The sequence below is a fragment of the Dacryopinax primogenitus genome (genome assembly GCF_000292625.1).
Source record: "Dacryopinax primogenitus strain DJM-731 SS1 chromosome Unknown DACRYscaffold_7, whole genome shotgun sequence".
Taxonomy (NCBI): Eukaryota; Fungi; Basidiomycota; class Dacrymycetes; order Dacrymycetales; family Dacrymycetaceae; genus Dacryopinax; species Dacryopinax primogenitus.
Window position 1 is genome coordinate 213490 of NW_024467204.1, and position 22552 is coordinate 236041.

At 52.6% G+C, this 22552-nt stretch overlaps 6 protein-coding genes across 6 annotated transcripts; 4 read left to right on the top strand and 2 right to left on the bottom strand.

Annotated features, from left to right (window-relative positions):
* The first annotated feature begins 25 nt into the window (after nt 1-25).
* On the top strand, nt 26-6846 carry DACRYDRAFT_21645 (uncharacterized protein). The gene is made up of 29 exons (XM_040772483.1): nt 26-284; nt 337-375; nt 425-461; nt 513-824; nt 880-971; nt 1021-1331; nt 1386-1471; nt 1523-1709; nt 1756-1813; nt 1865-1979; nt 2030-2396; nt 2450-2511; nt 2560-2799; nt 2849-3072; nt 3121-3218; nt 3267-3479; nt 3533-3619; nt 3673-3738; nt 3788-3874; nt 3925-4002; nt 4053-4296; nt 4355-4402; nt 4464-4622; nt 4669-5142; nt 5190-5651; nt 5699-6006; nt 6076-6235; nt 6293-6447; nt 6559-6846. The coding sequence occupies exons 1-21, from the start codon at nt 113-115 to the stop codon at nt 4278-4280; spliced, it is 3159 nt and encodes a 1052-aa protein (XP_040629478.1). The 5' UTR covers nt 26-112; the 3' UTR covers nt 4281-4296; nt 4355-4402; nt 4464-4622; nt 4669-5142; nt 5190-5651; nt 5699-6006; nt 6076-6235; nt 6293-6447; nt 6559-6846.
* Nucleotides 6847-7047: 201 nt separating this feature from the next.
* On the bottom strand, nt 7048-7877 carry DACRYDRAFT_115628 (Cu Zn superoxide dismutase-like protein; the record flags this gene model as incomplete). Its single annotated transcript, XM_040770043.1, has 2 exons — nt 7785-7877; nt 7048-7737 (listed from the first exon to the last, which is right to left on the bottom strand). Exons 1-2 carry the CDS (start codon nt 7803-7805, stop codon nt 7048-7050), a joined length of 711 nt encoding a protein of 236 aa, XP_040629479.1. The 5' UTR covers nt 7806-7877.
* Nucleotides 7878-8197: 320 nt separating this feature from the next.
* Nucleotides 8198-10168, bottom strand: DACRYDRAFT_21647 (phosphomethylpyrimidine kinase). Its single transcript, XM_040772484.1, has 8 exons — nt 10034-10168; nt 9930-9977; nt 9763-9882; nt 9237-9713; nt 9062-9185; nt 8833-9012; nt 8297-8785; nt 8198-8247 (listed from the first exon to the last, which is right to left on the bottom strand). Exons 1-8 carry the CDS (start codon nt 10107-10109, stop codon nt 8232-8234), a joined length of 1530 nt encoding a protein of 509 aa, XP_040629480.1. The 5' UTR covers nt 10110-10168; the 3' UTR covers nt 8198-8231.
* A 376-nt stretch (nt 10169-10544) lies between these two features.
* Nucleotides 10545-11661, top strand: DACRYDRAFT_115630 (uncharacterized protein; the record flags this gene model as incomplete). The annotated part of the gene is made up of 1 exon (XM_040770044.1): nt 10545-11661. The coding sequence occupies one exon, from the start codon at nt 10545-10547 to the stop codon at nt 11592-11594; it is 1050 nt and encodes a 349-aa protein (XP_040629481.1). The 3' UTR covers nt 11595-11661.
* A 4912-nt stretch (nt 11662-16573) lies between these two features.
* Nucleotides 16574-17631, top strand: DACRYDRAFT_21650 (uncharacterized protein; the record flags this gene model as incomplete). The annotated part of the gene is made up of 3 exons (XM_040772485.1): nt 16574-16975; nt 17026-17163; nt 17212-17631. Coding segments are annotated over exons 1-3 (340 nt in total), but the record flags the coding sequence as incomplete, so codon positions are not given.
* Nucleotides 17632-18805: 1174 nt separating this feature from the next.
* DACRYDRAFT_50916 (peptidase M24A methionine aminopeptidase) lies at nt 18806-20075 on the top strand (the record flags this gene model as incomplete). Its single annotated transcript, XM_040775016.1, has 5 exons — nt 18806-19124; nt 19185-19333; nt 19388-19484; nt 19537-19952; nt 20013-20075. Coding segments are annotated over 5 exons (1044 nt in total), but the record flags the coding sequence as incomplete, so codon positions are not given.
* Nucleotides 20076-22552: the final 2477 nt, after the last annotated feature.

Here is a 22552-nt window from a genome sequence, read left to right on the forward strand (position 1 = left end):
GTACAACACTCTTTCCCGGTCTTTTGGCGCAAGGACATTCCCTAGACGATTCCAGAGCCTTAGATCCATACCTTCTTTCTCTGCTCAGCATTCCTGGCAACGACGCGGTTTCATGTCTTCAGATATCAGTGCTTCTGCGAACGGTAACACCACCCAGACCAAGTCTGAGCCATATGGCAACTTCGATTTCGTCACACGTGTAAAGCCAGACTACGCAAATGTTGTGATTGAGAAATGGAGAAGTCGTGTGTCAGGACTTTCGGTAGTGCATGTCGATTACGAGGGTGCGCATTGTCTCGAGCATGCCAGTACCCGTGTAGACTAACAATTTTGCAGCACCGATCGTGAAGGGCTTCTTTGCTGTGGGGACTGAGAGTGCGCATTATTTGTATCGGTTGAGTTGCGTATCTTAATATTCATATAGTATTCGACGACTCCGGATGCCCACATACCCTCGAACAGTATGTTATCGGTGTTCTGCCACTTTTCTATTGTCTGACACCTCATCCCAGTCTCATATTCTTAGGTTCTGAGAAGCATCCATACAAAGGTGTTCTTGACAACCTTGCCAACCGCGCCTTTGCTCAGGGAACCAACGCTTGGACGGACCAAGATCAAACGGTGTACACAATCGATACTGCCGGACACGATGGATTCCTCCGACTGTTGCCGGTGTACCTTGACCATCTCCTGTGGCCGACTTTGACAGCGAGTGGATACGTGACGGAGGTACATCACATCAATGGAGAGGGCGAGGATGCAGGTGTCGTCTATAGCGAGATGCAAGGGCGAGAGAACACCCCTAACGATCTGCTTGCCCTAAGGTCCGCATGCGTATGCTGTCTTGCTTCGATAGAAGTATTGACGATAATTATGCAGACTCCAGCGTGCCTTCTATCCCGAGGGAAATGCGTATCGAAGCGAGACGGGCGGTTTAATGGAGGCGCTACGGAACCTCGATATCCACCAGAGTACGCAGACTGTCTCGGTTTTGGTGCCTGCTGCTCACATAAATCTCAGTCCGAAAATATCACAGCACTTATTATGCTCCCCACAATCTTTGTGTGATCATGATGGGCAGACTAAGCACGAAGGACCTGCTCAATGTTCTGCAATCGCAAGTAGAGCCTCGTATTATCGCTCATGGTCAAGCACATGGCCCACGCCCTCCGGGGTGGAAGCGGCCGTTCATGGAAACGAAGACGGCAGAGCCTTTCAGTTTGGGCAAAGGAAAACTTGAGACTGTAGAATTTCCCGAGCAGGATGAGAGCGTGGGCGAGGCTTGCGTCTCGTGGATTGGACCCAAGGCGGATGATTTTGTCAATCAGCAGGTGCGTCTTCTTTCTCTTGATGTTGCTTTCGCGGTCCAATGTGATTGGGTCCAGGCCCTCGATATTCTAGGAACATACTTGACTGACTCCCCCGTGGCGCCCCTGACCAAAGCATTTGTGGAGACGGCTTCACCTCTTTGGTGAGTCGCAACTCCGTCTCAACGAGATGAAGCTTATTCCTCGATGACTAGCACGGGTGTCTATATTTCAGACTCAATGCGAGCAACGATTACAACTCTAGATATGTACATGACTGCGGTCCCTACGGAGCTCTTGTCAACGATTCAAGGGCGCGTGAATGAGGAGCTGCAGAAGATTGTAGCGGCCGGTATCGATATGGAGCGAATGGGAATGATTCTCCGACGGGAGAGGCGCCGAGTATGAGATTTATCTCTTGCATAGAATCGTGCTCACAAGAGTTTAGCTGGCAGACTCGCTGGAAACATCGACTTCCGATGTCTTTCTTTCTTCTGTCATTGACGGTATGATGTGCCACTCTTCCTCCCCTCGTACTGTTAATGACAAGCTTGCAGATTTCTTGTACGGCGATCCTGACGGGAAGTCGCTGAGTGATTCTCTCGACAACACCAGGCGGTACAATATGTATGAACAGTGGACCAATGAGGATTGGTGTACTCTGATCCAGAGGTGAGAGGAACCGTAATCGAACGAGGCTTGAAGCTGACCAATACCTCTAGGTATCTCCTTGATGCACCGAGTATTGTCATACTAAGCAAGCCATCTGGGGATCTTGCTAAGAAGATCGAGGAAACAGACCTTGAACGCATCGCAAGTCAACGGGAAAAACTTGGCCCAGAGGGGCTAGCACAGCGTGAGAAAGAGCTTGCAGCCTCCATAGAGGCCAACGACAAGGCAATACCATCGGAGATGCTATCCTGCTTCCCCTTACCTGATCTCTCTTCGGTCTCGTGGATTCCGGTGCAGACAGCGCAGAACGATCCGACGAAGGGCGGCCTGTATGCTCCAAAGCCGTCCGACACCGAACGTTTGTTACAGTCGGATGCTACTACGTTGCCTTATTTTGTGGAATTCGACCACGTCAAGGTAGGCCGGCACGAGGGTTTACTTCGAATTCTTGCCTTTGACGAGTTTGACAGTCAAATTTCGTCACAGTGTGCGCGTATTTGTCGACAGCTGATCTCCCGAATGAACTCAGGAAGTAAGTTCCATCATATGCATATCTCCTCAGTCAGCTGACCGGCCTCAGCTATGTCCCTCTGCACCTGAGTTCGTTCTTCTCCCTCCCGATCATTCGGGATGGTGTGGAGGTCCCATACGATAAAGTTGTCAACCACTTGGACGATCTCTCGGCCGCGTACACTATCGAGAGCCTTACGCAATTCTCGCAGTTCGTGCGCATAACACTTAAGGTCCAGCCAGTTCAATACGATGTGGCCATTGGTTGGCTACGCGATCTCATGTACAACGCGCGTTTCGACGTCGAAAGGTATGTCAAGCGTATCATTGGCACATTCTATCGCTCATCTTTTTAACAGACTTCGCATCAATGCTATCAAGATGTTGCAAGGTCTTCCCGCTCTGAAACGTGATGGATCGGTGGTACTTGACTCTGTGCACTACTCCACTTTGTTCAACGAAACATCTACCGCGGTTGCATCTGGTCTTCTGACTCAGATGACGTTTATTCCCGAATTGGTGGCTCGGCTCGAAGAAGAACCCGAAGAAGTTGTCAAAGATATGGAGGCCTTACGTACCGCTGGTAGGCTCCACTTTTTAGCACAAAGGGATGCTATTCATGATCGAGCAGTCACGCAGCCCTCTGTCGTGCGGTTTGCGGTTTACGGTGATGTTTTATCCTTGAAGGAACCACGCTCTGCATGGGCTAAGAACTTCCGGTCACTACCTGTGAGAGCTCAATTGCACGACCGAGTCCCATGTACTGAGTCGTAATAGCTGACTAAGTTGACACCCATATCGTGGATTCGGGAGTCATTATCTGATCTTGGGAGAAATCCTGCGAAGAAGGGCGTCGTTGTGACGATACCGAGTATCGAAAGCAGCTACTCCATCCACAGTACAAAGTCGCTACCATCTTGGGATCATCCCGATTACGCAGCCATGAGAGTGGCGGTAGAAGTATTAGAAGGGATGGAGAGCTTCTTATGGGTATGTTCACATCTGTATGTCGGATGGTCATGCTGAAAGAGACTGCCCCACAGAGATATATTCGTGGGGCTGGGTTGGCATATGGTGTCAATATTCTTGTGGACGTAGAAGCTGGCCTTCTATCCTTCTCCCTCTATAGGGTTTGTCTCGATTATCTTATTCCTCTCGACAGCCAAATAATCCAATGTTCTAGGCACCTGATAGCTACAAGGGTTTCGTGGAAGCCGCCAAAGTGGTGAAGGAAGTTGCCGAGGAGAAGGTGCGAGAAGACTTCGTGGTCAGGAGGCATATCTGATATTCTCGTGTAGCTATTCATTGAAGACACCACGATGGATGCCGCGAAGAGCACTCTAGTGTATAATTTTGCGTCGCGGATGGGAACAGTTGGCAAAGCGGTTGGTGTTGCGTTCCCATTCAAGTCAGCCGTTTCTTACAGTTGTTCCAGGCTGTGTCTTCGTTCAGCAACCAAGTACTGCGTGGCGTCTCTGTGGATCATCATCATGAATTGCTGCAGAGATACAATGTCAGTGGAAAGAGTTTCTCGTACGACCTTCTGATTCACATTTTCGATAGGGTGTCACGAGGGAAGAGGTCCTTGCGGCTATTCGGAAGTATATCCTTCCGGTATTCGATCCTGCACACTCTGTTGCGGTGGTTGTTTCATCGCCAAACAAGGCGGAGGAGATTACGGCTGGCCTGAAGAGTGCTGGGTTTGATGTTGAGTCTCGCAAGCTCGATCTCGAACTATCCGATGGCGAGAGCGACTTTTCAGATAACTCAATGAGCGAGGACAGCCGGTAGATTATCCTTTGATACAGTAAATGCAAATGACATTGTCTCCCTTCCATTTCTCTAATTTGGTGGTCCTCACGCAGGTGACCATATTCTACTTTCCCTCAGCTCCGCTCTCGCCTTATTCTTCAGTAAGCAATAGTCTCCATAAGAGTTCAACGACGTCCATTCGGATAACGGAACAAACAACAGTTTTGTCAAATGGTTAGAGTTTGCTGCGTCCAGGAACTTGAAGCATGATACGCGTTCCCAGTGTTCGTCGACCGCATAGCGGGGTTCTAATAGCGCAGGTGGGGATGTTCGATTCGGGAAGTCGAGGTCAATCAAGTAATCGCATGTCCCAATATCGACCTGGGTCGATGAGTTCAGCATACAAACACGAAATGTAAGGGCTCACATAGTGGGTCGGTTCTTCCCTGTTGAGATGATTCAAATCCGACGGGACAAACCTCGTGCCCTCCCACTTCCAGAACGGGTCGCCCCCCTTGCTCTGTACAAAATGCCGTGGGAGCATGCCGTCAAACTCGCTCTTGACAAACTCGACGTCTATCCCGTCGGGCACGTGGAAGTGGCTCGGGAAGCGGTACCACTCCTTGCCTAAGCAGAGGGTGAGGCTGAACATAGATACTGGGGAGAGGTCTACAGGCTCGTCCGCGTCGTGCTTGGACGAGGCGGTGGACTTCTTGATCTGCTCTGTGAGGAGACCGTTAGTGTTGAGTAGTCGGGGAAGCTCGACGTATTCGAAGTGATTTAGCACGTCGAGGGGTGCGTGGTAGTACTGGTAGAGGGCGAGGATGCGGGAGATTCCAACGAGCGAGGAGAGGAAGATGACGGCGAATGTCACCCAGGGGAAGAGGGAGGCTTTTGATGCCTATGAACATGTGAGCTATCGTCCTCTCAGTAAAGGGTAGCTCTTACCCGATAAGGCGACTTGGTGATGTGTACATAGACCGTCTCCAGCAACCCACGGAAGAGATAGACAGTCGTCGCAGCGTTGAAGCACAATAGAGGGTAAGCAGGATACATGAACCTCTCCTCCTTATGCTTCTGGGCGGAGAGGATCATAAACCACAGGTAGAAGGGTACGACCCTGAGAGCCATAAGGGTGAACGGGCTGCTTTCGTTCGGCCCTGGTCTGCTCATGCCTAGCCTGCGCCGGTCGAATCGATAAGTTAGGGCCAGCATGGGAAGGGAAGCGAGTGCCAAAGGGAGGAGAACGTTGAAGTTGAGCACGAGGTTGAGGATGTAGAAGTACCAAGGCTCGGTACCGTATAGGTCTGGACCGCGTGAAGAGCCGGAGAAGATGTTGTAGCGAATTATATTCCAGGGTGTGATGGTGAGCGTGTCATATGCGAGGGAATCGACGCCGACAACGGGGATCTGTGGACGCATTGAGACGTATAGACTCGGGTAGAGGTGTACCTTACGAATATGGTTGCTGCTACCACCCCACATCCGACTAGCCTGGTCGCCCTGGACCAGAACCACTTGGTTAATTCTCCGGACTTGACTCTGCGACCTTCTTCCAGCAATTTATCGTGTCCCAATACTCCGAGCTCTTCCGCTACGAAAGGGAGTGCGATCGCGAGCGCAAATGGCCAGCCGACGATAGCGCCAAGCGCGAAGTACAGGGTAGTAGCGAGCGTACGGTAGGCGTCGGTATTGGAGGGCGGCTTGAACCAGTGGGAGCAAGCGAGCATCGTAGTGTACATCGCGAATGACGAAGGGAGGAAAGCTGAGCACCGCAAGAGCACAAAGGGTGGGGAAGTTAGAAGTGGGCTAAGAGGAACGAGGCCATGCTTACACACTGAAGCGTTCCACATGCCAGCGCTGAACAGGAGCATGAATAGCAGATATCTGCCAAGGCGATAGTTCATCTGTTCGACCACTGTCCTGTAGAACTTGGCTTCGCAGAAACTGCACGCAGTGGCCAGAGCAATCCGTACAGCGAAGAATGATGCACGCTTATTATTATGAGAATTTTCAGAACAGAGGGGTGCATGGGTAGACGCAGAGCTGACCTTCGACCCCGCGTTTATCAGCGGAGGGAGGTGCACGGCCGGGTAGTGCAGGAGGATGTATGCCCAGCTGCGGATCGCGTACTCTGGACTGAGTTCCCAGGTTTGGAAGGCATAACCCTTGGAGAGATAGTGTAGAGGCTCGAAGAAGTTGAACACTACTTCCCTGTGAGCACATTGTTATACCTCGCTCTCCCGTGTGTGATACAAGGACGAGCGCCCACTGCGGTATGCGAAGGGGGGAAGAGAAGGCGGGGAAAGGAACGTACCTTCATCACAATCGCTCACACCAGCATACATCGCCGCTCCTACCCTGACAAGTATCAACATCCTAAACGCGACCGACAAGCTCGGTGTCCATGGCCCTCGCTGCGAGCGCCTGAGCTGGTCTTGTAGGAGCCCACTGTGCCTGTTTATGGATTTGGACGGGGTGGTCGCCTGGTGCTTGCGTAGTCGAAGGGTTTGGGTGCCTGGAAGTGCAGGCGCTGTTATTGGGGTAGCCATGGGTGGGAGGAGGGAGGAGAGGACGAGGAGAGAAGGACGGGATGAAGCAGATTTGGTTTTGGACCGTTGAAACAAGCGCCGACACTGCCACGATTTCACCAAAGAAGGAGAATGTAATAACAAAAGTTAACAATTGCACTTCATTTATCTTTCTACAAACACAGACTGAACCTATTTGAACCTGCCCATCAACCATGATATTCCAAGTTTCCCTTCAACCCCAAGTCGTGCACATTCCAAACCACCACAATGGCCTACTCCATCCTCTTGTCCATCTCCCTTCCCTCCTCCCACAAGTCCCTTCCCGAACAACTACACACAGTCTTCGCATTCCCCCACACACCCGCACTGCGCGCCACCACACCTGCCCACATCCCCTTGCCCCCTTTCTCACCAAAGACCATCGCCCTGCCAATCAGATCCCAGATGCTCAGTCCCTCCTTCTCGACGAACAGGTCTCCGTAGCCCTTGTCGTCTACGCGTACTTCCCCCAGGTGGTGCAGCACGCCCCCCGCCCCGTCCGGGCCTTTAGATAAGTCCCCAGTGCGCGCAACGTACGCCTCGTACACCTTCTCCGGCTTCAAAAGTGTCGACCGCACCGTAAGGTCCAGCAGCGTCTGGGTCGGCGTAAGCTGGACAAGTCTCCCAATCCCGTGCACCTTCTGCGTATGCTCCTTACTATGCCAGTCCAGCACAGTAGATGAATACGGCTCTTCGAGTATCGCGACTGCGGCGCCTCCACGGCCCGTCGTACCGCGGATGATGACCTGCCTGCCTGTGTCGCGCAGTGCCTTGGCGAGGAGGGAAGGAGCGGTGCGCCCAGTAACAGTTACGGACTGCGATGGGAGGTCGATATCGTAGCGGTCCAGGTTGGGAAGCTTGGCGAGGGCGCTCTGGACGTCGGAGACACAGTGCTCGCACGTCATGTACACTGCGAACTCGGTCTGTAGGAAACGTTTAGCGAGTTGCAGGCATCGGTTGAGGTACCTACCTTGAAAGATGTTGAGCTCATGATTACCTTTGAAAGAGGTCCAGCCGGGATAGGTGGTGGTGGTACAAATGCAGGAGGAGAGGGAGTTAGACAGCACCAGCTGCACCCTCCAATTCGGTAGTGAGCGAGTCCAAGGCTCTTATTCATCATCAGACGAATCCCTGGTTACGTAAACATACCCTGTTGGAGCACAGCAGTTTCTTTTTCCCATTTGTTTGTTCTGAGTTATGTATTTACTTGGCTTTGCCTCATAGACCTGTCTGTTTCTGTGCACTCAAAGGAGAATGAAACAATGCAACCGGGAAATCATAATGTTCCCCCTCACCCAAGTGGTCCGTTCTATGTGGTCATGCGCTAGCGCGTTCAGCCCTCTAGGTAAATGCAATTTCCATTTCACTTTCTTTCCTTCCATGTTGTATCAAAATCCTCTACCCCGTGCAAATCTAATCACTGCAAGCTCCACCTGCGCATCATTCAGTGACACCTCCCAGTCATCGGAGCAAACGACATACGACTGTTCCCAGAATCCGACTTCCAACCTAGTCGCCTTTCTAAAGATGTTCACCATTTCCGCCAGCTGGGCAGGCGAGAGCGGATTCGCCTTGACACTCTCCTCGAGCAGGTCTCGTCCCTTCCTAACCGCTTTCTGGAAATCCTCCCCCGCGTATCCCTCAATCCATGGCCAGTAGGCGTTCCCCTCGCGCTTCGTTCCCGGGTCATCGTGCAGCCAGGTGCCGACGTCGCCGTACCCGAGCAAGCAAGGAGCCGTAGCGACGCGCAAAGCGAGAAGGGAGTTCGAGACACCTGTGTCGAGCACGTACCGCGTATACGCAACGGTGTGTCCCGACTCTGGGGTGGAATGGAATTCTTCCAAACTGATGCCCCAACTTTGACAGAAGGCGATGTGGTGCTTGCTCTCGCGTACAATGTGCTTCACGATGTCTGTCGCTGCGTCGATTTCCTCCATGCTGAAGCTCTTGTATGCAGCTAGGGCGTGGATCCTAATAGATAATGAGGATTTCACATGGGTATGAGAGGACAAGCGAACCGGGCGTAGTGTGTTAGGAAGATGTAGTCCTGCTTGAGAAAGTGGATGAAAGATTCTCGCGGTAGTGTCCCGTCTTTCAAACCCAAGATAAACGGGTGCTTCCGCGTGTACATGGTCCAATCCACGGCACATGAACGGATGAGGTATGAGGTGAATGGGTGAGGATCCAGGTCAGATGGTCTAACGTGGAGGTCAGTCGAATGGGGTGCGATGGAGGACAGATACGTACGCTGCAAGTGCTCGTGGGAGGATGGCCACGAGATGATTTAGCGGACCAGAGCCGTGGCCAATGTCAAACGACGCCAATAGTGCCGCCTGGACATAGTCCGTCGCGAGTTGGATGGCTTCGCGTACTAGACTGAAATTAGCTCACCCCCGCATACAACAGGGGAATTCAGGCTTGCAGGAGTTTCCCTTGGACAGGAAGGCAGCAATAGCGCTCGATTGGGTACATCCAGTTCCATGCGTATTCTTGGTGTGTATTCTCGGGTGTTCGAACACAGTATACTCCCCATTCGCCGTCTCATACAGAACGTCATACACCTGCCGCTCATCCAGATGTCCACCTTTCACGAGCACAGCATGACTTCCCAGCTCGGAGATCTTCTTGGCAGCAGCTTTCATATCCTCGACGCTGTCGATACGCTCAAGGGAGGAAAGTTTCTTCGCTTCGGCGATGTTGGGGGTAACGAGCGTGCAAAGCGGAAGGAGGTGTGTTTTCAGTGCAGGGAGAGACGAAGGATCGAGCAGGACATGCTCCGACGTGGATATCATGACCGGGTCTAGGACAATGGGTGGAAGCTTGGATGATCCAGCAGGAGGAAATAGGGCGGTGAGCGTCTCCGCAACTGCCTCGATAATATGGTGGTTGTGCAGCATGCCTAGTAAACCAAGTCAACATCTGAAGGAAAGAGCTATCGTGTGACGCACCAATCTTGATAGTGTCCACACCAATGTCGTCGATCACTGCTCTCAATTGCTTAGATACGAATGGTGGATTGACTGCGACAACTCCATCGACGCCAAGGGTGTTCTGGCTGGTGAGTGCCGCTATGAAGCAGTCAGCACCCAAAATATCCCCCACAATGCAGTCGTACTGATCACCGACAATCCATAGGTTCCCAGAGCAGTGAATGTCTTCAAATCTACCGTGATTTATCAGTATTGTTGTTCAGACCGTATTGATGTCATATGTGCGCACCAGCCTGGATTCCCGCGCCGCCTCCGGAGTCCGAGCCGGCAATAGTCAACGTCTTAGGTGGCGGCGGAGATGCCATTTTATATACAGCAGTAGAAATTGTCGAAAGGGGTGAATAGCAGGGTATGCGATCTTATATACTTGCCATCATACTAACAATAGAAGCGAAGTCACGGTGAATGTGGACTCGGCTTGTCCGGCTTTTTTCCGCTTTTGGATGCAAAGAAGCCGAATTATCGGCCGTGGACGTCGCCTCCTTTGTTCCTTTACCTTTTTGAAGCCGTAGCTTCCCGACTTAGCTGCGGACTTCGGCTCCGATTTCTCCAGGCTGGGACCTCAAAATGAGCTGGCCTCACTATGTACATCCTTCTGCCTTTGCTTTGCTATCATCTATCTCAGGGCAGTACTGCTACGAGTCCGGCTCACGCGGAACTCAGGCTGCAAGTTTTACTCAGATCGTTTGCCATATCTGCAACGCGTTAGACACCTCCGTGGCCACCACGGAACAAGCCATATGCGGCTCCTCGAAGCATCTCCAAGGAGCGAAATAGTGCGCTACACGCCTGCGATAGGACGGCTCCCAACCGAGCTCTTGCAAGAGATCTTCCTCTTCGCAGTGGACGATGACGATAAACACAAGCATACAAAGTGGGTCGTCTCGCATGTTTGCCGACACTGGAGACACGTCGCCACGCACTACCCGAGGCTATGGTCACGCATGAGATTCGATCCCACCACGAGGCTTGGTTCTAGGCGCCTTCTCCAAGCGGCTTCACAGATGGCCCAGGCTGTCGATCTAGATATCTGTATGACGTGGAGTGCCACCTCGAGCAATTGGGCAGGAAGACGGGAGAAAGCGAATTTCATAGCGCTCGCATTGTCACGACGATCTCAATGGAAATCGCTGGTCATAACCGACAACGAGTTCGGGGTTGAATCCAACCTTGCCGTGTTGGCCGAAGGTGTACGCCATGCCGCTCTCCCGAGGTTAAAGTCCGTACAGTATCACACCACTCGAAACGGCGGAGAAGGTCATCGTGTGTTTGAATTGGTCACTTCTGCCTCGAACCTAGAAGTCCTCAATTTGCGCAACGTCGACTTCATGGGTCGAAGAGTGCCGGAAAGGCTCCGCATTCTCCGGCTCGACAACTGCAACCTTCGAACGATCGATGCCCTGTACGAGATGCTTGCCCTCGTCCCGAACCTCAAGGTCTTGCACATATCGATACCTTGCCCTACTCCCGCATACACGAGTACGACGACTCACAACCTATTCCCCTGCTACAGCTTCGCATGCTCTCCTTGGGATTACGGGCATATTCACACGACGCCTGGTTTGTGCGGCAGCTGGTTGCTCCGAACTTGGGCACCCTCCATCTATGGACCGCTCGAAACCCTTGTCCTCACTGCGTGCCCCTCAACGCAGCTCAAAGGCGAACAGAAACTGGCTACCAGGAGGTTTTTGAAGCGATTGCAGCCGGGGGCTGGCAAATTCAGACGATCGATGTTTCTGAACTGTCTTGCCCTTCACTACCTCTCCTGCGGTCTCTGCAATCCCTGTTAAGACTTGCTGTTGCAAGAACATCCGATTTGCGGCAGATAGTGAACGCCCCAAACATACCTGAAGTCACACCCTCCAAACACGCCCCGATGTTTCAACTCCAGGAACTCGCCATACATGACCTGGACGAACCTTCCTTCCTCCTTTCCGCTCTAGAAGCCAGTGCTCTTACACCATTTTCATCACTTTCTACAATCTTCGCACCTCGAGCTGTGGCGCTTCCATGGAACTTATCGGTGATTAGCCCGAATGTTGGAGTCCTCCGGGAATCCCAGGCTCATGAGCGACTACATTGCGAGTATCTTGTGACAGAGACCTGGCCTGAGTGGGCCGCACCGTTGTTCAGTGAAGGCGGCCCTGCGAGACGAAGTCGATAGAGCATCAGGCAGAGATCGTTTCGTCCCTTTCTCGTGGTAGACAGTAGAGCAGTATTACATATTGTTGTGAAGATAGTGTACATTACAGCACCCACATGTGGCGATTCGTCTACTGATATACTGATGAAGTCCACGAACAGAGCAGCCAAATCGAACTGCTCAACCAAAAGTCTGACTAGACCTCGCATTCCTCTTGACGGTAGATATCCTCCACTCATCCTTCTGTTCATACTTATTGAACAACGGTTCAATTTTCTCCTGCTTCTTCCGTTTTGAAATTTTGTTCGCATCGGCAACTCTGAAAAATTGAGGAGCCACTTCAATTAACCACTTCGGTTCGATGGAAGTCACTGTATGGCAATATTCTCGTGTCGTGAGGATCAGCTCGTTATACACGAGCCACTCGGGATTACGGTTGAAGAGCGCTGATGAAGGATGAACATAAACTGGAGTGCCTTCAACTAGCGTTTTGTACCCCTCCTGGGGATCCTTCTTCGCCGCGTTCCGGAAGAAGCCGGAACAGATGGCTCGTCGTACTCGGTTGTAGTCTCGGCCTGCGGAAACAACATCGTGCTTGTAGCGATCCATAATGCCGAGAACCTGCTTGCGAACATCCTGTGCACGGCGCATGCTACGCGCTTGGATGAAATTTTCGTAACACCAGGCATTAGCATAGTTGTTGGCTTTCCAGGCATTGTAAACAGTCAACAACGTCAAGTGATCGCCTTCTGGTTGATGGAACTTGGCTTTCTTCGAGTCCGCCTGAGCCTGTTTCTCCTTTGGTCGGTAGAACACATTCTGAACGGACAGCATTGCAACAATACTGAGGATCTCTTCTGAGCATCCAAGGTCGACGGAGGCGATAAGCATCTTGGCATTCTGAGGATCCATTGGCATGTCGGCCATTTTTCTTCCAAGCCTAGTGAGTAAGCCTTCGTTGTCCAGAGCGGACAGCGCATATAACTGCTCTAAAGCAGTTATCATCGTCTGCGCAGGCGGCGGATCCATGAAATCGAAATTCAGCAGGTCGTTGATGCCCATTGCCTTCAACATCAGAATAGTGTAAGCCAAGTTCTGGCGTTGAATATCGGGGATAGGATTTGGTAACATCTCGTTCCTGAAAGCCGCTTCCGTATATAGACGGTAGCATTTTCCGGGGCCAGTTCGACCGGCACGACCAGCACGCTGCTTTGCTTGCGCTTGAGAAATCGGCTACGGTCACGTCAGGGGAAGGATTTACAATCGGAAGGAAACGTGGACATACTGTGACAACCAAAGAATCCATACCCAGCCGGGGGTCATATGCGTTCTGCTTGACGAAGCCAGGGTCAACCACATAATAAATTCCGTCGATGGTGATACTTGTCTCTGCAATGTTTGTGGCAATCACAACTTTGCGAGCACCGGGCGGGGCAGGTTCAAAGATCTTCGACTGCATTTCAGATGGCAGCGCAGAGTATACGGGTAAAATGAGAAGCTCTGGTACTTGTGGTCCTAGTGCTTTCATTCGCTCGTACAAAATCTCAGACGCGGTGTCGATCTCCTCTTGTCCAGTCAAGAACAACAGAACGTCGCCTGGTGGTTCTGATAAATGGATCTGCATGACAGTAATCAGTGATGCATCGAGGTAGTCCGATTCAGGTTCTTTCGTGTAAAGGACTTCAACTGGGTACGTTCGACCGGGGATGGACAAGATGGGGCACCGGTAGAAGTATGTTGAGAACTTCTCCGCATTCAAAGTCGCCGAAGTGACAATAAGCTTGAGGTTTGGTCGTCGTTTGAGCGCCTCTGCAGAATTGTTAGTTTTCTCTCTTCGTCAGTTAAACGAGATGGCTTACTTTTCAGCAGACCGAAGAGAACATCGGTTGCAATTGTTCGCTCGTGGGCCTCATCCAAAATGATAACAGAGTATGCATGGACATCCGGATCCATAAGGCATTCTCTTTGCAGCATGCCATCCGTCATGTACTTGATCTTGGTCTCTGGGCTGGTGCAGTCCTCGAATCGGATTGTGTAACCGACTTCCTGACCCAGACGGCAGCCGACTTCCTCCGCTACGCGTTTGGCGACAGACATCGCGGCTACACGACGTGGTTGAGTACAGCCGATTCTGCCGCGATCAGCGAAGCCTTCTTCCGCCAAATATTGTGTCATTTGGGTGGTTTTCCCGGACCCTGTGTCACCAACGACGATGAGAACTTGATACTCCCGCACTGCCTGGATGAACTGCTCTCGGAGCTTGTAAATAGGCAGGCTCTTCCTTTGATCCTGTATACTGAGTGACGTGATCTTGCCGAAAGTCGTTGCCTTGTTAAGCGTCTCCTTTCTCCACTGAGGAACCTCCTGGGCTTTCTGACCCATCAGATTCCCTCGAGCGTCCTGGGCAAATACCTTATCCTGCGACATAGGATCCAGCCACGGAGTGCTGAAATCACGTGTCTCAGAATCGGCAACTTCATTCGCCTCTTGCTGTCGCATTTCTCGCCGCTCCTTTGCTAGCGATGCACCTGCCAGGGCTGCACGGTTCATAGAGCCGTCAGGTGCTTTGACGATCTTGACGGGAGAAAGCTCGAGGGTCTGCTTCGTCTGTCCAGCCAAGAACGCCGGCTCATCCTCACGGACCTCGACATCAAGTTCTTCTTCGACCTCTGCTTTCGCTGCAGGGTTGGTGAAGTCCTCGTCCAGATTAGGATATTCCGATGCGTCGATGACTCCGGATGCGATTAATTGTTTGATCTCCCATCGTTCTGGAGAGGTGAGGCGTCGGGCAGATCGTACGGGAGCGTCGCTCGGTGGAGGAGGGCCACCACCGAGTGGTACCGAGTTTGCTCCGGTCATACTACTCCGCGCTTTTCGGCTCTCTTCCTCGAGTAGCTCGGCTTCTGACTTGATTCGCAGGTGCGGTGTGAGATCCCGTCCGGTAGCTTGATCAACGTCCTTCATGGAAAGACTAATGCGACTACCGGCAACGCTCATGACTTTGACTTTAACGGGCTGACCACTGGAAAGCAGGTCGTTCGGCGAGTTAACACGACCACCTTGTTGGATAGCGGATACATGCACCAAACCTGAAGATATGTCAGTTATCCATGCTATACAAGGTGATTCGCATAAGCGCACCTTCAGCTCTGCCCTTAATGCCCTCCAAGGTGATAAATGCGCCGAACTCCTTGATGCCGGATACCCGGCCATCATACACCTTGTAAAGGATGGGTCGCTCGTCCAAAGGCCGCCCTCTCCCTCGTCCTCGGTCGTCCTCTCTGCGGCCCCCATACCGATCGTATGTATTCCTGCCCCTCTCCCGATCCTCATGTCCCATATCTCGTCTGGGACTGGTACTTCGTCTTCTTCCCCGATCGTCCTCCTCTCTCCGTCGACGTTTCGAAGCAGGCTCATCTTCGATCCAGTCTGCCGCACTGGGACGAGCTTTCTTCGCCATAACCTCCAATTGGCTCATCAGGCTGTCTACTTCCCAATCAGCAGCATCTTTCTTCGTTGCATTTGCGGCGGGCTGGTTCTCCTTGCCGCCCGCGAAGTCGTTCGAGGCCTTCCATTCGTCGTCGGCGATGGCCAAACCAGGGAATACACGTGTCTGTTTGTCCTTCTCGTCTAGTGCTCCTTTCCCAGACTTTCCGTTCGCCTTCTTCTTCGCAGCCTTCTTCTTGTGTTTTGGATGTAAGGAAAGGATGAGGCGATCGAGGTTCTCGACGAATGAATCGGGAAAGTCTGCGCCAACCTCCTTCAGTTTTGACTTGAATTCAGCTTGAGTCTTGGACTGGTCGTGCAAGCTGATTACAAACTCCGCGAGTGTCTTGTCGCTGATCCCTGCAACAGTGTCAATACCAGCAACCAGATGCATTCGAACACAAGCACATACCAGTATGATTGACGATTTCTTGCGTAATCTTCGCCACCAGGGACAGGAATTCGAGGTTGTACAAGTCATCCATGCTGGTGATCTTGATGATCAATGCCTTCACGCCCCGTTTGCGTGCAGGGTCGAACTAAAGGAGGGTATAGAGTCGAGAATGAAGGAGCAGACGAGACGATGACTTCGCTGGACCAAAAAGGTACGGGAGCAATTTGCTGGCATCGCCACTGGAGGGGCTATGCGAGCGCCTGTCGTGTGGACACACCTTAACAGCTCCAGTGGTCATGGCAGATTGTGTTTGTCCAGACATTCTTGAAGTATTGTTGAAATCAGTCTTGTTATCAACCTGGGCTATGGGATTTCAAATACGTAATCTCTACCGGTCACGTCTTGGTTCATGGTCCGCTGGATCACGAGCACATGTCCTCGGACTCTCCGTCCTGTTGGACGTTTCAGCAGCACACCCTGCGTTGATATGCTCACAGCCCCATTCCGTACGTTCGGTGCGACTCCCGGTGCTGGCAGACTGGGTCAACTTCTCTGACGTCTTATCTTGACTAATTAATCCCATCAGACAATGTGGACGCCAGCACAGCAGAGTACGTCAGTCATGATACTACGTATGGGCATCCTCTCCTTCTCTTGGAACTAGCTCCTTATGTCGCCTCGCCGAACCCTGCGTTGCTTTCCGCTCGTCCTCACTGAACCGTCTGTCCGACCACATTACGACCAAACGTCTCAGGGCCGCACTGTCTACTGGATGTAACATGCAGGAACGCGCTGTAGCAATGTGGTGTTATCGACGCGTCGGTCCATATCCGGTCAACTCTGGAATGAAATGAATAGCCGGAAGCAACGCATCAGGGAAATTTGCCAGAGGTGCATCAACACCCCGCGATTCTGTTGGGAAATAAATGCTGTGACACACGGGCTTTGTCTTGCACACCTCGTGAACTTTCCCGTATTATATCAGTGTGGCTGCCTGATGTCTTGGACACGGTTTCTATGCTTGTCTCTCCCATTTCACTGTTAAAGCTGGTGCCTCCGCGATGGGAACCCCCGACAACAACCGCAAATCGGCCCAAAAGAAGTGGAAGATGCCTTTCGCAGCTTTCACTGGCTCCAGCCAGTTGGAGGTACGCAGATCTAAACCAAGTTACCGTCCCTGTGCTGATTTCCCCAATAGGTCATCACGGTGATTGCGAATTGTGGCTCCCAGACTGAACTTGCCACAGCAGCGATCTTCAGGTGGATCCAATCAAAGCAAACAAAAGGACGCACCCAATTCGAAATCTTGGGGAAGCTCGAGCTCATGGAAAACAAGGTGAGCACTTTGGGTACCCCAATGAAAAGCAGGCTCATCGCCATGCAGTTCCGGCCATTCATCTCACTGCACGACTCCTTCCACACTGCGCGTCGGGCAAGTGGTCTTCCTCCTTCCCGAGTCCTATCTGCAGGAGTCTGGGAAATCAGTCAGACATCGTTGAACACATTACCTGAGAAATTCACTTCTGCAACTCAAATGACTCCAATGCGGGCCGAGAGTTCAGCAGGAACGGCTAGTCCGATGAACGATCCCCAACCATCTGCAAGTCTGGAGCCGGAGCCAGCATATGACAGTCGTGTACCAACCGGTGTGGAGTCGTTCAATACAGAAGTGCTGGACTTCGAGACCAAGCGGCCTCCTCCACTTCGACTTCGGACTTTGCTGGATGCGCGGCTAGCAAAGATGGCTCGTCGGCACTCTATCTCTGTTACTGGACCCCCCGTGTCCCCGGACGAGGACCAAGCCATTACTCCAACACCTACGCGCAAGAACCCTCTAGGAATCAGTCATTTGCGCAGGAGATCGAGCATCGCAACATATTCCTCTCTCAATCAAATACCCACGAGCCCGTTTCAATCTGCATGGACGGCACCTGCTGTGGCATTCGACCCTCCTGCCCCTCCCCCGCTTTCATATGCCGACTCATCAGCAGGCTCCTCACCAGATTTCGCTGAATCGGGCGATGACCCGTCCGGTCGACCTTCGACGAGTTCTGATTCCTACTACACGAGCCATTCTCGTACCCCCTCGGTGACCTCGTTCCAGATTATGGACAGCGTACGCCGGAGCGTTCAGGCGAAGTTCGACCCCGAAATGGCTGAAACACTGGTCTATGGCGCCACTGCGCAACACTTTCTTCGTATATTCCGTGCATAGTGACACAAGCTCTTGTGATTGTATTCAGCCTCTGACTGATGTATATCTACAAATGATGAATTACGACTCTGACAATGGGACACGCATTGCCTTCTCCACGAGGGTCACCCTTCGTGAAGCCTTCATAGCCGACTTTCGGGATATACTCAACCCAGAGTCCCCGCCATGATCTCAGAAGGTGCTACCTTCTACAACTGAAGCAGTTTTCTTCTGTTGAGCCGATGCTGAATACTAGTACTGCATTGGTGAAGTGCCAGCTGTAATTTCTGCCGTTTGTGGTGTCTTAGTAAAAGGCATTACGTCACTGCCTTACCCAAGCGAGGAAAGCCTCCTAGGGTTCCGGCGCTCACTTGACAGCGATCTTGACTCTCGAGTGGCGCGTGCCCCGACTCATACCTTTACCATCATGATTGTTCCTGTGCCGATGAATCCACCTCCTGAGGAGGTCCCAGATGCGGAAGAGGAAGACGACGAAGAGGAAGACGGTGTAGTTCACCAGGCTGACGGCGCGACTGGTGAGTATCATATCCTTGAATCGTTGAGCATCGTCTGACATACTTGTGCTGACTCTGTTTCAGGCGAGGCAAAGAAAAAGAAGAAGAAGAAGTCCAAGAAGAAGAAGAAGGGAGGTGCTGGTGCGCCCGTGAAGCAGAGTGAGCCGCCTAGAGTAGGTGTGTCGCTCCTCTTCCCGAACGGAGTGTACCCGGAGGGCGAGCTCCAGGAATACAAGGACGAGTACACCCATCATTAAGCAGACTGCGGACTCGGACTGATTGTGAATAGCAACCATTATCGAACAACATCTGAAGAGATGCGAGCACGCGATCGGATGATGAATGAAGATCCCGAAACGACGTATACGGCGATCCGCCGGGCAGCCGAGGTGCACCGAGAAGTGCGTGCGTACGCACGGAAGGTGATTCAGCCTGGGATGAGCATGACCGAGATAGCAAACACGATTGAGGATGCTTCTCGTGCGCTGGTGGAGGAGAAGGGCTTGGAGAGTGGGATCGGCTTCCCTACCGGCCTGAGCTTAAACCACTGCGCCGCACATTACACGCCCAATGCAGGGGATACCATCGGTGAGCGAGGCTTGGCAAGCTTTTCCCCGGAGGGCTGCGCTGACTGTGCATCAACGATAGTGCTCAAACATGGGGATATTATGAAGGTCGACTTCGGCGTGCACGTGGGCGGTCGTATTGTTGACTCGGCTTTTACAATGTCATGGGCTGACCCGGCATACGACGAGCTGCTTAAGGCCGCCAAGGACGCTACAAATACGGGTGTTAGGGTGTGTATCTCTAAGTCCGCAGTAAACGGATGACGTGGCTGACATCGGGCGCAGGAGGCAGGAATTGACGCGCGCTTAGGCGAGATCGGTGCTGCTATCCAGGAGGCGATGGAGAGCTATGAGGTAACGATAGGCACGGACACGAAGCCAGGTTAGAACTTTCCCCATGGAGGTAGAAGTGCAAAGTCTGATCGGTGTCACAGTCAAATGTATCGAGAATCTCAACGGGCACACCATCACCAAATACTCTATCCATGGTGGCTCGCGGGGCAAATCTGTGCCTATCGTCAAGACTGGTGACCAGGCGAAAATGGAAGAAGGCGAGTACTTTGCAATCGAGACGTTTGGTTCGACTGGGCGAGGACGCGTCATTGAGGAAGGGGAAGTATCGCACTACGCAAAGATGTACGACCCCGTGCAGCCACTCCGGCTCACGAGTGCGAAAGCCCTGCTCAAGTCCATCAATCACAACTTCGGCACACTGCCTTGGTGCAGGCGGTACCTTGATCGGGTGGGGGAAACGAAGTACCTTCTCGCCCTCAACCACCTCGTCAATGCCGGCATCGTGCAGGCTTATCCACCTTTATGCGATAGAAAGGGGTCGATGACGGCGCAGTTTGTGAGTGTCTGACGTTGTCATCCTTGGCGTTGAGGTTCGGGCTAACTGAGCGCTTGACAGGAACACACGATTTTGCTACGCCCGAATGTGAAAGAGGTTGTCTCTCGAGGTGATGACTACTGATCTCGGAGTTAAGTGCTTTCTCATCTATTCACTCGTTTTTGTATGATTATGAAAGCATGAGAATGACTGCATTGCATTGACCCTTACGTGGCTACAAGAATGTATGGTTCCAGTGTATGCTCACCCCCGGTAACTGACAAAGAAGGTCGTCCCAGATATGTATCCTGGCTGTCCTCTGCCAGAAGTCGAAACACCGAGATTCGCTTGGCGGTTTCGTCGGCCAGGGAGTTGGTATGTATATACTTAGGTGATAACACCGAGTCCGGACACCCCTATGCCACTTTTAAACATTCCATTCCTGGAAGATACAGTTTGCGGCATTGTCACACGCCCACCGGGTCTTCTCCCACAATGGAATCGGCTGCGGCGCGGTGTGTGTCTGACGATTTTCCGGTGCAGAGAACGGAAAAAGCAGGACAGACAAGTCCCTAGCACGGCAAATCTCTGGATCCGCCTCCAGCGCACCCGTTCGCATCGTCCCTGCACTACCGGAGTTCGTCGAACCGAAAAGGTTAGAGATTTTACGGAGTTTTTGAAATAGTGGGCAGTTGATGCGGGGTGGGCATGTGAACAATCTTTCTTGCATTATCACCGATGATTTGTGATGGTGACAGGTTGTACATTTTATGGGCGCTTGACATGACCGCGTGGGGGTTGTGGAAGGTTAAACTTTGTGTGAGGGTGGTCGGGTCAAGATGTAGTCATCTGATGAGCGCTGTGTAAGAGGGCCGGTGACAAAGACCCCTTCAATCACCTGTGGTCTGAGGCTAGAGGAAGAAGAGGGAGCGGAGTCGGAAGGTTACGCTGGAGGGACGTAAACCGGGTGGCGTAAGCGGAGAAAGAATCGGAGTCTGATGGAGGCAGAAGAGGGGTGAGGAAGAGAAGCAGCGATCTGATTGGCTGATAGAAAGGAGCGCTATTTTTGGTGGGGCGCAGACCACACGCGGAAGCTATACTTGTACTCCTCGGGTCCCGTTCGCTGCCTCGCCCTTGCACCCCTCACACTCCTCCCTCCTCCTCGACCTACACAGCACACAGCACACGCACACACTGCACTGGTCGTCTCCCCCGCCCTTCCTCCCCCTCCTCCCCCGTCCCATGCGACAACCAGTCCTACCAACTAGATTCATATCAGACGCGTCCGGTTCCTGGATAGTTGCTGATGGCTGGGTTCTCCACGGGAAGAGCTTCAACCAGCGTGATGGCACCCAGGCATACGACCCGGACTCCAATCCTTCTGTCATTGGCGACTCAAACTCGGACGTTGAGGACGGCAGCCTCACGCCTGGAGAGAGCATCACTGATAGCGCTGCGGGTGGAAGTGCCAGCGCTAGCGGCTCAGACAACGCAGGCGTGATAGGAAGCGCCGTGGCGACCGTGGCAGCCAGCGCGACCGCAACACAATCCTCCACTATGACATCAATCGCTACCGCCACTGGAACAGCGGTGGTAGCCGGTCACAATGTGGGCACCTCAACAAGCACATCTTCCTCGCCCTCGTACTCCCCGACCGACCTTCCGAATGGTTGGGAACCGGGTCCCGTTAGAACGGCCTACTATACCGTTCCCCTTATCATCGCTCTCACCATTCTTCTCAGTATCTTCATCGTGGGCACCATTGCGGTATGTGTATGGCGCAATCAACGAAAGAAGCAGCGGTTAGCGCACGTGCAAGCTACGAAGACGGGAGACGGTGGAGGAGATATGGATGGGGAGATGTGGTTGGATATCGAGCGATTAAGGAAAGGAGTCGAAAAGGAGATGGAGAAGAGACGAAAGAAGGACGAGAAAGAAGCGAGGAAGGATGTGCGGACGTGGTTGGGAGCAGAGAGCAAGTGGAGGGCGAGGCTGATGCTACGGAAGCGAGGTGGAAAACGACGAAAAGGCACCGCAGCAACGACCGAGGTGCCCGAGGGTGATATCGCTGAGGGTGTATCGTCGAGTGTGGATGGATCACGATCATCAAGCGACTTTGTCCGCTCCAACGCTCCAAGTCCGAGTTCACCTTCAGATGAAAATGTTCCCCAACACGCTCGGCCCTCCAGCAGCCCTACCTCCCCATCCGCTCACGCCAACCCTCCCCCATTCCCTCCATCCACCTCTTCATCACGTCCACCGTCTCCATCACCCTCCATAACCGCCATCCGCCCACCCGCATACCCTGCCTCTCCCGCATATCCAAGCTCTTTCGATTCCCATGTCCCTCAAGCTTCCACCAGCGGAGCACCCCCACGACAGACGGGGATGTATCCCGACCTTCCTCCTTCTCCGCCCACACCCCCACCAGGGCTGCGCACTCTTATCGTACCCTCCCGCGCGCATATAGCAACAGACGACAAGCGCGTACTCGCACGTATGGGTCGTGCGACATTCCCGCGATCATCGATAGATGACCCGATACTTGCCCCCGATGTCCCACAATGGACAGATGAAGAAGCTCCCCTTCCTAACGCACCACCACGACATCCTTTTGACGA

What these genes read in the sequence shown, in the direction of transcription:
- DACRYDRAFT_21645 (XM_040772483.1), top strand. Translation starts at nt 113, where the DNA reads ATGTCTTCAGATATCAGTGCTTCTGCGAACGGTAACACCACCCAGACC. An exon ending in AGTGCATGTCGATTACGAGG is followed by an intron (nt 285 to 336) that starts GTGCGCATTGTC and finishes ACAATTTTGCAG; the next exon opens with CACCGATCGTGAAGGGCTTC. An exon ending in GGAGGCCTTACGTACCGCTG is followed by an intron (nt 3,073 to 3,120) that starts GTAGGCTCCACT and finishes ATGATCGAGCAG; the next exon opens with TCACGCAGCCCTCTGTCGTG.
- DACRYDRAFT_21647 (XM_040772484.1), bottom strand. Translation starts at nt 10,109, where the DNA reads ATGGCATCTCCGCCGCCACCTAAGACGTTGACTATTGCCGGCTCGGAC. An exon ending in CGGCGCGGGAATCCAGGCTG is followed by an intron (nt 9,978 to 10,033) that starts GTGCGCACATAT and finishes AAATCACGGTAG; the next exon opens with ATTTGAAGACATTCACTGCT. An exon ending in TTCCTAACACACTACGCCCG is followed by an intron (nt 8,786 to 8,832) that starts GTTCGCTTGTCC and finishes ATTATCTATTAG; the next exon opens with GATCCACGCCCTAGCTGCAT.